General features: G+C 39.0%; 1 protein-coding gene across 1 annotated transcript in view; it reads right to left on the bottom strand.

Annotated features, from left to right (window-relative positions):
• MCTP1 (multiple C2 domains, transmembrane 1) overlaps positions 1-14613 on the bottom strand; it is a 283789-nt gene that overhangs the window by 187352 nt on the left and 81824 nt on the right. The window contains exon 10 of the mRNA XM_015427721.1: positions 11226-11326. Coding sequence (XP_015283207.1) covers positions 11226-11326 — 101 coding nt within the window. The remainder of the gene's footprint in view (positions 1-11225; positions 11327-14613) is intronic.

Here is a 14613-nt window from a genome sequence, read left to right as displayed (position 1 = left end):
GAGTGATGGGGCCGGATGCCATGATCTTAGTTTTTTTGATGTTGAGCTTCAAGCCCACTTTTGCGCTCTCCTCTTTTACTCTGAGCAAGAGGCTCTTTAGATCCTTTTCACTTTCAGCCATTAGAGTGGTATCATCTGCATATCTGAGGTTGTTGATCTTTTCCCCAGCAATCTTAATTCCCGCTTGTGATTCATCCAGGCCAGCATTTCGCATGATGTACTCTGCATATATATTAAATAAGCAAGGTGACAGTATACATCCTTGTCGTACTCCTTTTCCTATGCTGAACCAATCAGTTGTTCCGTATCCGGTTCTAACTGTCGCTTCTTGGCCCTTATACAGGTTTCTCAAGAGACATGTGAGGTGGTCTGGTACTCCCATCTCTTTAAGGACCTGCCATAGTTTGTTGTGATCCACACAGTCAAAGGCTTTAGCATAGTCAATGAAGCAGAAGTAGATATTTTTCTGGTACTCTCTTGCTTTCTCCATAATCCAGCGAATGTTGGCAATATGATCTCTCGTTCCTCTACCTCTTCGAAACCCAGCTTGTACTTCTGGTAGTTCTCTATCCACGTACTGTTGAAGCCTAGCTTGTAGGATCTTGAGCATGACCTTGCTAGCGTGTGATATGAGTGCAATTGTGCGATAGTTTGAACATTCCTTGGCATTGCCCTTCTTTGGGATTGGAATGTATACTGATCTTTTCCAATCCTGTGGCCACTGTTGCGTTTTCCAAATTTGCTGGCAAATGGAGTGCAGAACTTTAACAGCATCATCTTCTAAGACTTTGAATAGCTCAGCTGGAATACCATCACCTCCACTAGCTTTGTTGTTAGTAATGCTTTCTAAGGCCCATTTAACTTCACATTCCAGGATGTCTGGCTCAAGGTCAGTGATTATACCGTCGTGTTTGTCAAGGACATTGAGGTCTTTCTTGTATAGTTCTTCTGTGTATTCTTGCCATCTTTTCCTAATCTCTTCTGCTTCTGTTAGGTCCCTACCGTTTTTGTCCTTTATCATGGCCAGCTTTGCATGGAACGCTCCCTTGATTTCTCCAATTTTCTTGAAGAGATCTCTAGTCCTTCCCATTCTATTGTTTTTCTCTATTACTTTGCACTGTTCATTCAGGAAGGCCTCCTTATCTCTCCTTGCTGTTCTCTGGAAATCTGCGTTCAGTTGGGTAAATCTTTCCTTTTCGCCTTTGCCTTTCGCTTTCCTTCTTTCCTCTGCTATTTGTAAAGCCTCATCAGAAAGCCATTTTGCTTTCTTGCATTTCTTTTTCTTTGGGATGGTGGGGATTGCTGCCTCCTGTACAATGTCACGAACCTCCGTCCATAGTTCTTCAGGCACTCTATCTATCAAATCTAGACCCTTGAATCTATTCTTCACCTCTACTGTATATTCATCAGGGATGCGATCTAGGTCAAACCTGAATGGCCTAGTGGTTTTCCCAATTTTCTTCAGTTTAAGTCTGAATTTTGCAATGCGTAGCTCATGATCTGAACTACAGTCAGCTCCAGGTCTTGTTTTTACTGACTGGATAGAGCTTCTCCATCTTTGACTGCAAATTATATATTCAATCTGATTTCGGTGTTGCCCATCTGGTGATGTCCATGTGTAGAGTCGCCTCTTAGGTTGTTGGAAAAGGGTGTTCGCTATGACCAGTGTGTTATCTTGACAAAACTCTGTTAACCTTTGCTCTGCTTCATTTTGCTTTCCAAGGCCAAACTTGTCTGTTATTCCATTACCTTTTGACTTCCCACTTTAGCATTCCAGGCCCCTATGATGATGAGGACATCATTTTTTGGTGTTAGTTCTAGGAGGTGTTGTAGGTCTTCATAGAACCGGTCCACTTCAGCCTCTTCTGCATCAGTGGTTGGGGCATAGACTTGGATTACTGTGATGTTGAATGGTTTGCCTTGGTATTAAAATAATAAAATAAAATAATAATTGATGGTAATAAAAGGTATTACTTGTGGTATAATGTCTGAAGTATAGCGGTAGAATCTGGGAGACCTTGCTTCAAATCCCCACTCTCCCATGGAAGCTTGCTGAGTGACCTTGGGCCAGTCATACACACTCAGCCAAACCTAACTCACAGTGTTGTTGTGACGACAGGAGAGGAGAATCATGTAAGCCACTCTGGGTCCCCACTGGGGAGAAAAGGGGAATATAAATGAAGTGAATAAAATAAAGCACCTTGAATCATTATTATAATTAACAGACAATCATAATTAAAATTGAGATCTCGGAAGAAACTATGATAATCAGTCAGTTTCCTATTTATCCAACACATATTTCCCGATTTTGTATTGCTTTCCTTAGCAAGCGAGCAAGCAAAACATTCAATATGTAAGGCCAAAGGTCACTAAATTAGAACATGTATAGTGACACTCAACTATAGCAAAAGCTAATTTCTTAAAAACACAATTAAAATACACAAATCACATTATACAATTAAAATAGTTTAGCCTTTAGACACAGCTCTGGTTCATATTTCCTGGCTGCCAAGGTGAATTGTGCCACTCTATAAGAGACATACTGATCTGAATTGGAAAGAAAGAACATTTATTTCTCCTCCATATTGCTTTATATATGACCATTCACTTGTCCTTTTAAAATCTTTCTCATAATGGAAAGGTTGGACAACGTGCTCATTGCCAATACATTCAAAACTGGAGGCCCAAAGACAGTGCAAATATTCTGACTTATTTTCTTATTCTTCATGAGAACATGAGAAGAGCCCTGCTGGATCAGACCAATGGTCCATCTAGTCCAGCATCCTGTCTCACAAAGTGGCCAACCAGTTCCTCTGGAGGGCCAACAACAGGGCAGAGAGGCTGAGGCCTTCATAAGAACATCAGAAGAGCTCTGCTGGATCAGACCAGTGAGGGTCCATCCAGTCCAGCATCCTGTCTCACACAGTGGCCAACCAGTTCCTCTGGAGGGCCAACAACAGGGCAGAGAGGCTGAGGCCTTCATAAGAACATCAGAAGAGCTCTGCTGGATCAGACCAGTGAGGGTCCATCCAGTCCAGCATCCTGTCTCACACAGTGGCCAACCAGTTCCTCTGGAGGGCCAACAACAGGGCAGAGAGGCTGAGGCCTTCCCCTGATGTTGCCTCCTGGCTCTGGGATTCAGAGGTTGAGTGCCTCTGAATGTGGAAAATGTGAAAAATCCCAAACTGTTCGGAAATTATCATGAAATGGATAAAGAATCATGAATACCTGAAACAAAGTTATATTGTTGTCTTTTTTTACTACCAACTTTCATGGATTTTAGGACCCCATACAACCATATTTATAAACTCATCTGCAGAACACCTTGAGTGCTAAAATTCTTTGATTTTTGGCACTCCACTTATATTTTATCTGGTGAAAGAGGTCTGTGCTGCTACAGTTAAAGCAACATCCTGCTTTGGCCAAGAGCTGATTACTTTCAGTGAAATGCTCTAAACCTGCTAACTGCCATAAAATAGTGGCACAGAATCACAACTGTTCAATGGGACTTTGGGAGATCAGAGTCATCTGCACAGCAGTTCCAATAGATGCTGTGGGCCTGCACTGTAAATGGAGTTCGATGAATGAATTACCCATTTGCAACAGCATCAACATCTTGATATGGAGTTCTATATAACTCTGCAAGCCAAATGACCACATAACTAAAATATTGGGCCTCTCTCAAATTTTCAATCAGCACTAGGCCAAAGTACTCAAAGAATCACATCACATCCCTTTCACAGGCTCCTGTTGCCCCACCCCTTATCATCAGAAGAGCATTCACATTTACAGTATGTAAAGAATATTATAAGCATACGTGAAATGTTCTGTTAACGATATAAGAAAACTACAACTGCATCAAACAGACACATTAGGGAACAACAAAGAAGTTACTAAGGCCAGCTCCTCACCAATCGTACTTTGGAAATAGAATATATAGCAAAAAACATAAAGACCAACGATACAACTTTCTACAAATATTTTAGAAGCAGGAAACCAGCCAGGGAGGCAGTGGGGCCCTTGGATGCCCAAGGGGTAAAAGGAATACTGAAGGATGATAGGGAAATGGCTGAAAAGCTGAATGCATTTTTTGCCTCTGTCTTCACTGTGGAAGATGAGAAGTGCTTGCCCACTCCGGAAACGCTGAGTTCAGGAGGGGTGTTGAAAGACCTGAGTTGGATTGCGGTGAAGAGAGAAGAGGTCCTACAACTATAGACAACTTAAAAACTGATAAATCACCAGGCCCAGATGGCATACATCCGGGAGTTTTGAAAGAACTCAAATGTGAACTTGTGGATCTCCTGACAAAAATATGTAATCTTTCATTAAAATGTGCCTCCATTCCTGAGGACTGGAAGGTAATTATTGTCACTCCCATCTTTAAAAAGGGTTCCAGAAGAGATCCGGGAAATTACAGGGCAATCCGTCTGACGTCGATACCGGGTAAATTGGTGGAAACTGTTATTAAGGAAAGAATTAGTAGGCACATTGATGGACAAAAACTATTGAGGAAGACTCAGCATGGGTTCTGTAAGGGAAGATCTTGTCTCATTAACCTGTTAGTGTTTTTTGAGGGGGTGAACAAACATGTGGACAAGGGGGACCCAATAGATGTTGTTTACCTTGACGTCCAGAAGGCTTTTGATAAAGTTCCTCATCAAAGGCTCCTAAGTAAGCTCAATAGTCACAGGATGAAAGGACAAGTCCTTTTGTGGATTTAAAAAACTGGCTAATTAATAGGAAAGAGCATGAAATTGCTGAGCGGTCGGGTTAGAATGGATAAAAGGAAGTACTTCTTCACCCAAAGAGTGATTAACACTTGGAATTCACTGCCACAGGAAGTGGTGGTGGCTACAAGCATGGACGGCTTCAAAAGGGAATTAGATAAGCATATGGAGCAGAGGTCCATCAGTGGCTATTAGCCACAAGGTATAGATAGGGACTCTGGGGCAAGTGATGCTCTGTCATCTTGGTGCTTGGGGGGGTCAACAGTGGGATGGCTTCTAATGTCCTGGCCCCACTGGTGGACCTCCTGATGGCACTGGTATTTTTGGCCACTGTGTGATACAGAGTGTTGGACTGGATGGGCCTTTGGCCTGATCTAACATTGGCATCTCTTATGTTCTTATGTAGGGGTTGGAACACTTTCCCTATGAGGAACGGTTAAGGCGCTTAGGGCTCTTTAGCTTGGAGAAACGACGACTGAGGGGTGACATGATTGAGGTTTATAAGATTATGCATGGGAAAGAGCAGGTAGAGAAAGAGGTACTTTTCTCCCTTTCTCACAATACAAGAACTCGTGGGCACTCCATGAAATTGCTGAGCAGTCGGGTTAGAACGAATAAAAGGAAGTACTTCTTCACCCAAAGAGTAACACATGTAATTCACTGCCACAGGAGGTGGTGGCAGCTACAAGCATGGACGGCTTCAAGAGGGAATTAGATAAACATATGGAGCAGAGATCTATCAGTAGGATTAGCCACAAGGTATAGCGTGTAATTAAACAAACTCCGGAGCACGATGGAAGACAGGAGGGCCTGGCGTGATGTGGTCCATGGGGTCGTGAAGAGTCGGACTCAACTGTGTGACTGAACAACAACAACAAAGATAAGAACTCTCAGTCTGGGGCAAGTGATGCACTGTATTCTTAGTGCTTGGGGGAGCAACAGTGAGAGAGCTTCTAGTGCCCTGGTCCCACTGGTGGACCTCCTGATGGCACCTGGTATTTTTGGCCACTGTGGGACAGAGTGTTGCACTTGATCCAACATGGACTTTTCTTGTTTTTATGTTATTATGTTGAATCCTGTTTCAAAAATGTACTTGCTCTCCCCTGGCTACTCTTTCCATTCCTGGAATTAACCATGGTTTTGCATTACACATGTGCCAACATAATCTGGGTTCCTCAGAACCATGATTTGCAAATCTGTTTTAAATGCTGTTTTCAGTATCCGATTTGAGTTAAACAGAGAGTGCCTCAGCGGATATGTAACAACAGGAAAGAAAAATGGTATGTGGTGAGGCCTGTGGGGGGGAGCATTCTGAATGGGAGAAGGAACTCTGCATTCACAGGCTGGCTCCCAGTGTGTAAACCATGATTACCTGTGTTTCAGCTGCACTCAGAACTAAGAATCTCAATTTTTCACTCAACTTAAATTGGATTGTTGAGTGTATAGGAATTAGGGGTGTGGGTGTGTGGGGGGGAAACCCTGGTATTTTTCAGGTTCAGGTACATTGAACCTGAAAAATATTGGTGTTTCCTGATATTCCCAAATCTCTATACCAGTACGGTATTTGGATTCAGAGAATATTCAGGATTCCTGAAAATTTTGGCTCCATTATACCCTATGGGAACCATTATAGTCAATGGTTCCCATAGGGTATTATGGAAAATATATCCAGAGTATCTGGGACTCTGTGGGGGCTGTTTTTTGAGGTAGAGGCACTAAATTTGCAGCATAGCTGCTGGTGCCTCTCCTCAAAAAAAGACAAAATTTCAAAAAGATTGGACCAGGGGTTCCAATTCTATGAGCCCCAAAGGAAGGTGCCCCATCCTCCATTATTTCCAGTGGAGAGAAAAAGGCATTTAAAGAGAACACAGTCCCTTTGAATGCCTTTTACAAGCTGCACCATGAGTGAACACTGAAGTGGCAAGTTCACCCAAAATCCCTTTAAACACCAGGTGGCCCTGAAAAATCATGAATATTTCCGGCATTGTTTGGGCTCTGTCGTTTCGGATGGCTTTAGATAATACCGAGCTTTATATTCGGTTGAAAAGATATCTGGAAAATACCGGATATTTCGGCTCGGTATTGCCGAATGCACACCTCTAATAGGGATGAAACCCTTAGCCCTTTTCTTTGCATTTTGTCCTTACTGGCTATATTTACAAATGAACTAACTAAACAATTTAAATCTTATTCCATATCCTTCAAGAGCAAGCAGTTCTCAAACCTTTGACATAGTTGCTAAGGTTGTGAAACCCCTCTACAACTTGATGGAAATTTCAATTCACCCTTGTGCTTGCGCTTACTCCACATGTATATGTAGCAGTCAAATAGTGGATAGTTAACCACCACAAAGTAATCTTCTTAAAAATAGCAGTAACACTACCCTATTGAGACCAAAGGGAAAAGTACTTCAGACTTGAATGATTTTACAAAATAACCTGTCATAGAATTCAGAATGAACAGAAGCATGTGTTTTATGGAAAGAAGAAGAACTGAAGTTTCATTTTAAAAAGTAATTTACCTTTTAGTTCATTCATTCAAACAGCCTCAGTAACTCTTTGTTCAGAATGCAGTTGTAATACTTCACAATGATAGTATAATCTTTTTATATTTGAAAACCCAAAAGTTCTTTGTAACTAAAAGACAGATCACTACTTTAAAAAAAAACAGAAAACAAGTTGCCATCTCACTCTTAATGACAGAATATTATGGATGCCTAAAGAATTTGTACTTATTATTTTTATTTTTTAGGAATTTAATACATGAAAACAATCTACAGGAAAAATGGGTGCAAGCAGACTGGTACTTTGCAGATACACCATTTTATTTCTAAGCACATAAGAATACAAGATAAAATAATCAAGGAAATATTTTAAATATCTAATATAATGTTATTTACTATCTCGGAGCAACATTTACTTTGCATGCATATGTACACAGTACTTTTATGTCTATAAATATGTCTATAAAAATACCGCATGATGAAGCATAGAAATTATGTCATACTCCAACATTTGGAGGTGCAAACATTTGAGGGAGCATTGAAATTGAATAATTTATAATCAGGTTTTTTTTAGTATTGTTCCAGCCTGAGCTTGGAAGCAAAGACCTCTAAACAGTTTCTATTTTGTAACAAATATTAGCCACTTAAAAGCATATTGATGTACAGGAAATCTACAGAATTTACAGAAAATACAGAAATGCAAGCAAAAATGGAAAGCAAAAGAGAAAAATGTTTCATTTTATAATGAAACTATTTTGTATCCATTTCTAGTGAACGTTTTGGGTAAAGCATGTGTATCACTCCTGAATGAAAACAGTTTTTGTGTTTACCTCCTCAAGTAAGGTTTCTCTGTATATTTATAAAAGACTGAAATATTCTTCCCAAAATTTTCCAACCAGCACAGATGACATGTTGCTCAGGAAAAGCCCAGGACTGAGCAATGTCAGAGTGAATTATCCCATTGCCCCATGAATAACCATCTCTCTCTCCCTCTCTCTGTTCAGACCACACTGGATTATAAGGTCAAAGGAATCCTTAGAAATTTCTCCCTCATCCCTCCAGAGAAGACATTGCATTCTGTATGCACCACAAATATGTTTTTAGTTTTCAAAAATAAAAAATAGTGCCTTTCTGGAGAAAATATGATATTCATTACACTTATCTTGGAGCCATTAGGAAAATAATTTCTTAAACAATGTATTTTCCTAAAGGCGAACTGTACTGATGTGTCAAAAGAAGCAACGTACAACATAGTTTAAACATGTTCTACTGGGTAAAAGGGAGCTACTCTTAGGGAAGTAGGCCCAGGATTGCAATTCAAATCAAGTATTTTATAGAGCAACCCTAAGCAGAGTTACATCCTACTAAGTCCATTGGACTGTTAATATCCTTAACATACTTGCCTTGGATCTTCTCACAAAAAATGGGGTGTGCTGTCTTAGAATCTGTCATTTCATTCAGCATCAACAGCAGAATCAAGAGCCAGCAGCATATTATATACCGGGGTGGCCAAACTGTGGCTCAGGAGCCACATGTGGCTCTTTCACACATATTGTGTGGCTCCTGGCAGGGCAGCTGGGGAAGCAAAGGGCATGCCTCCCCTATTGGTCTTCTCTTACCCAGCCAGTGTTCCCCTTCCTGGGTAGGCTTGAGGCAGGGGGGAGCAGAGAAAGAAAGCAACTTTAGCTTTAAATGTGTTCTGAAACCTCCCCCCCCTAGGCCTACCAATATAATTGGACAAATAAATATCATTATCAACATCTATTTTTATCCTTTTTGTTCTTATTTTTGGCAGTCACATTTAATGTTAATAAAAAGCAAATCTGCATATTTCCCAATAAAAACATGTCTGTAATATTTGTTCAGAGTTGGCAACCTGACTGGTCAAAGAGATCAGGTCAACTTACCCTATAGTGTCAGATATGTTAGAAGCATTAACATCATTAGGCCAAACTACAATACACTTTCATCAAAGAGTTTGATAATAATGCTAATAACCAATATAGATTGGCTGTTATGAAACAACATTATTGTGAAAAATAATGGACTATAATGACTTTCAACAGCATTTGCTAAGGTTTTGATAAATGTGAATGATTCACCGAACAGTTCTTCTCTTTGGCTTTTATCATGGAGCACCAAGGCCAGCCTACTATTACAAAACTTTTAAAGAAATTAAAACAGAAATAAAGTGAACTAACAACAATAATTTAAAGCAGCTATGCTAAGTAGCAGCAGGCCACTTCTTTCCATTTGAAAATACCCATAATTATTAGGGGTTGTTTAACTTTTAGGTGGGTCCTGGAATTCTCCCAGAATTACAATTTTCTCCAGAACAGAAAGATTAATTTCCCTGCAGAAAATGGCAGTTTGGGAGGAGAGACTCTCTAAGCCATTACATCCCCATTCAGCTTCCCCCCTCCCCAAACTCCAGCTTCCTCAAGCACCACTCCTAAATTTCCAGGAATTTCCCAAGGCAGGGTTGGCAACCTTAGTAGTTAATACCAGGTGGTCAACAGGAAAAACTTGCCTCTATCTGCAGCAGACCATTCTCTTTCCTTGCTAACAAAATGACACCATAATGAAATAGAAAAGTAAATTCTCACTTAAAAAGTGGCATTCTAGGTTTCCTGGAAAATTTGCTTATATTAGATCATATTGGTCAATTGACTGGCACCCAAACCCTCGTGCAAATACATATAAATATGAGATTCTAGTAATCATGAGCAGTAGGAGCTTGTGGATGCAATCATTTTCACTTGTATTTTCCCCCACCTGCTTTCTGAGACCTCCCAAAGATTTCCATGGACAAAGCATACCATGATTTGAAGGGCCGAAGTCAAGGAGATATTGGTTAAAACTGTCCTCATTTCTCTCTTCCACCAATGGAGTATCTTGTGTCAGCAGACAAACTACTGACCAAAAAGGAAGTTGTGCGATATTTAATCTTATTATTCCTCAGTGCAAACCCTGTGCCCAAGGGTGTTTTTTGTGAGAGACCCCTGTAACCCCAAGCATCAGCACCTTGGAAGTCTCAGGAGCTGCTGAAGGGAAGGGGAGTCAGGAAAGATCAGCATTTATAAGCACCTTGAGTTCTAACCCATGGTATCTTGCTGTATGTAGAATACTAGCACATTAACTCAGATCAGAAGTGTGAATCCAATTGTCTACCTCTATATATGCAAAATCCTGAGAATACAACTCAGGCTATGTATATGCCTCTGAACTATGGACGACTATTTGTATACACTTTCAGAAACCAAGCTACTTCTTAGTACTATGCTTAGTTTGCCTGTTTGGAACTGCCTGTGCATGACAACTCTTACAAATCAACGTTTCAAGCTCCTAAAATTCATGCTTAGTGAAACTTTATGAAATCAGTATGGCAACATGCACAATGTTGATGATAATACTAAATAATGATTATAACTACTATATAATATGCCTAAAACACTTACATAGATATATTCCTATCTACTTATCTGGGAGACAAACCAAAGTACTACTTTGAAGCTGTTTTTCAAGATATTTTTGGTGTTCCCATTTTTTTATTTAAAAAAGAGGCAGCTTTAGATAAACACATGAACCTGTCATACCATGAACTGGTGACAACTGTATCTTGTAAAATATTAATTCAGTTTTGTTTCGATTGTTGTTTATCTTTTGCAGCCCACTAAGAATGAAGCCTCACAACATGAGGCTTATGAGGCCTTTTTGGAGGATCTGCGATAGTGAGATGATGTATTATCCATTTCCATGAATACTTTCACTAAGGTGCTGTTAGCTGGTATCAAAAACCCCGACAGAGACACAGATTTGTTTGTAAAGTGGCTTCTTTAAAGGAACCAAAATGAAAAAAACTGAGTTCGCCAAACAAACAGAAAGAAACCCTAGCAAACTTAAGATTTATATCTTGTGTGCACTGCTGGTTTTGCGAAAGGCTATAAACCAGATCTACTTCAGTAAGATATCTATAACCACAGAAATTGAAAGACTTCTTGCCTGTTACATCAGCTGCCATCAAACCTTCTGCTCTGATGACCTTCACCTGGAGAAATCCCACATCCTTCATATTATGAAACATCCTCACTAGGCTCTAGAACACACACAGAAGTATAAAATTAGATTGAACTTGCAAAGGAATGGGAAAACAGGCACATACTATTACTTCTTTTCCCATTCATATTTTATAGCAATCTGATTCTTCTGCAATAGGCATTTGGATTGGAACTATGCACTGCACCTTTTCAGTACAGCCACACCTCCACCAAATGTAGGAAAAATCTGTTTCTATTGTTTGATTTTAATGGCTCTCGAGCATAACTAATTTTGATATCTTTTGGTTTTGATGCATTATTTACTCCAAATATCTCAACATTTTTTTGAAATGGATGAATAGTATACAAAAGGGATATTGAAAGGTAGTGCCCAAGTCATAATGCACCAAAAGACATTTCTATATACAGTAAACTAGGCTGCCATCCAGTCCCCGAGATATACTTTTGAAGCTCATGTTTCAATTTCAGACAAGTAATGAAAGGATCTTAAAATCTTCAGTAACTTCTACATCTGCACAAGCTTTTATAGAAAGTAGAATTCTTTTCAACACCTTTCTGATAACTTGCCAAAAACGACTGTTTCTACAATGTATCTTGAACTTATATTATTTTGGCATGAAGCAGTGTACTATGTCTGACAAATATGTTCTGTCTGTCTGTCTGTCACACACGCATTCTTCCAATGACTAGTAAACTTTTGCCCTTAAAGAAAAACACATGTATTTTTAAAAAGCAAGAAAAGTGAAGGATTTCTAAATATTTTACATTATTAAGGCTAATTATCAAAAAAGTAAGAATTTTAATAAGTTGAAATTATTGTTCCTTCTACTTGTATGTTGCTTGATGGATAATCATTAAGAGTACATTGCCTGGAAAAATGGAATATTTTGAAATGTCAAATATTAAAGCGTTAGACAAACATTTTTACCAATAAAAGTCAGACACAAAGCCCACAGTGTAAATCCCAAAAGACGGCTTATTGTGTACAGAGAAGGTCTGACCTTGGCATACTGAGCTGAGGCAATGCAGTTATATGGCACATCAGTTTTCACATATAAATGTATTTATATCTTTCTACAAAACACATGACATCTGTTACAAATATAACTTTTAATTTCTTAATGTTTGTCCATCATCAGAAATGTATTTAATCACACAATAAAAAGCACAACAAAAGATTTTTCACACTTTTTACATGACTGCAAACTACCTGGGGCTGATGCTTATAGTCTAGATAGTATGAGAATCCATATGCTTGTCAGTAGTGCTCCATTCCACAATTTCAGGCAGCTTTTTGTTAAAGCTAGTATCTTAATTCAGATGTTTTCCAGGACTATGCAAAGCAAAGAGGATTGCAGAGGCCAGGTATGAAGAGTGGGGATATTAAAGGTTAGCTCTTTGCTGGTATTTAAACTATATTTAGTGCACATTTTTCTGTATGATAAAACAAAGGAACAAAATGGTTTTTTCCACCTACAAGAACATTTCTACTCTCCCCAAAGAGAAAAAAAGCATTGCAGTATTTCACTCAATAGTATTTGTCAGGGCTCTGTGGGGTAATTATAGTTTGAACTTTTAGATTCAGCTAGTCAGCTGATTTAGAGCAATTTATTGCACACTCTGACAAACCGAGCCAGTGACATAATGTAGAATATTATTGTAGGATTCTGTGAAAAGCAAATGAGTTTAATACATTACTTTAAACATGCAACTTAAAGTAATGATTTATCAGATGATTGTCAGCCTTCTTATTTATGATTATTGTTGAAGGCCTCAAAACCCGGATGGTATCTGAGGCCTGAAATTTCCATAGCAGAGAAATCTATGATTTGCTGTGAATCCTTTCAGCCCTCAATAGATGGGAAAAGATTGAAATGCTCTGGAGATGAGTCCTCTTTATTTTTTTAATGAAAGGCTGTATAATATATTTTCTGTATGGCTGCAGCAGCTGTCAGGGAGAGCATCTCAGTTCAGCTCTATTATGGGAGAACCAATACCCCATCCTATGGCATTGAGATACACTGAGGGGCCAGTACTGATTGACAGCTTGTCACCATGACGTCTTATTCCATCTCTGTTATGGAGAAAATTAATGTCACACCACCAGCCTTATGACTCGCTGTCATCTTAGAACTGCTCACCTTTTATCAATGCTCTAAATAACATTTCAAGCCCATCGTCTCACGGTGGACAATCCGGTCAAGGGACATTAAATCAGATGACTGTGAAATGTCATAATAAAAATGGAATGCTAACAACTTCTTCACTAAACTAGCTTCTCTGGTTTTTAAACTGTGACAAGGGGGAGCACAGGTTCAGCATACCCGTTCTGAAAAGGTCATACAATCTCTCTCTTGGTCTGCTACCCATTATGGCCCTCCTGCCCCCCACCCCAAAAGGAATTAATCTTTTCATACAATAGTGATAAAATAATGGTTCAAACAGTAATGCCTGTTTAATTTGTAGGGCTCTGATGTTCAGCTACAAATGGTTAAATGACAGTAATAGAGTCATTTTCCAGGGCTATTTGATCTGATGGCAGGGTCAGCTCTCATTTACTGTTTTCTGTCTCAAGAAGATGTGCAAAATACATATTTTAAATGGAACCGACTATATAGGAAAGCTTAAAAATAAAATTCTATACAATAAAGCTGACAAATGGTATAATGTATCTTGCTCGCTGCACAATATTATTTTACTGTATGTTCTATCAAGGACAGCAGCACAAATACTGAAAAGAAGCAGTAATGTATAGAAATTATAAAGGTTTCACAAATATTGTGTTTGAGTTCTTTGTCCTCTTTTTAAGCAGCTATGCATGGATCATGTTGTGAACAAAGTAATTTAGTTTGTAGGCAAGCACTGCAATGTCTGAAATAACCATACTGATAAACCCCATCATTTCTTCAGGCTGACTCTTTTCTTTTTTAAAAAAAATGAGCTCTCCTGTTTTTGCGAGCAATGGGGTCTATAATAATAATATTGTCACTTTTGGGGAAAAAAGGCACATGGTTCAATCAAGTTGTGGAATATTAGCAATACTCTAAATCCATAAAAATGATCAGAACAGCCAGTAACACTTGCTTCACATTAAACTGGTAATTCAGAAAAAAATAGGGTTTGCTCTTCTTGGTATCAAAATGCATATCACTACAATTAATCCATCAGAAATGCATTATATCTATTAAGATCTAGTCTGACACAGCAGACTGCCTTGGTTGATACCAAAATCTGAAATAATACTTGTAATTATTAGTTCTTAGACATGGTACATGGTATCTTAACTCTTGGTTGGTTTAAGAAATATAATGTTTAGCCTTGCTAA

This window comes from Gekko japonicus, unplaced genomic scaffold (genome assembly GCF_001447785.1).
Source record: "Gekko japonicus isolate JY-2015 unplaced genomic scaffold, Gekko_japonicus_V1.1 scaffold363, whole genome shotgun sequence".
In the NCBI taxonomy this organism is placed as follows: Eukaryota; Metazoa; Chordata; class Lepidosauria; order Squamata; family Gekkonidae; genus Gekko; species Gekko japonicus.
Note: the sequence above shows the minus strand (reverse complement) of the source record. Positions and strands in the feature narration are given on the sequence as shown.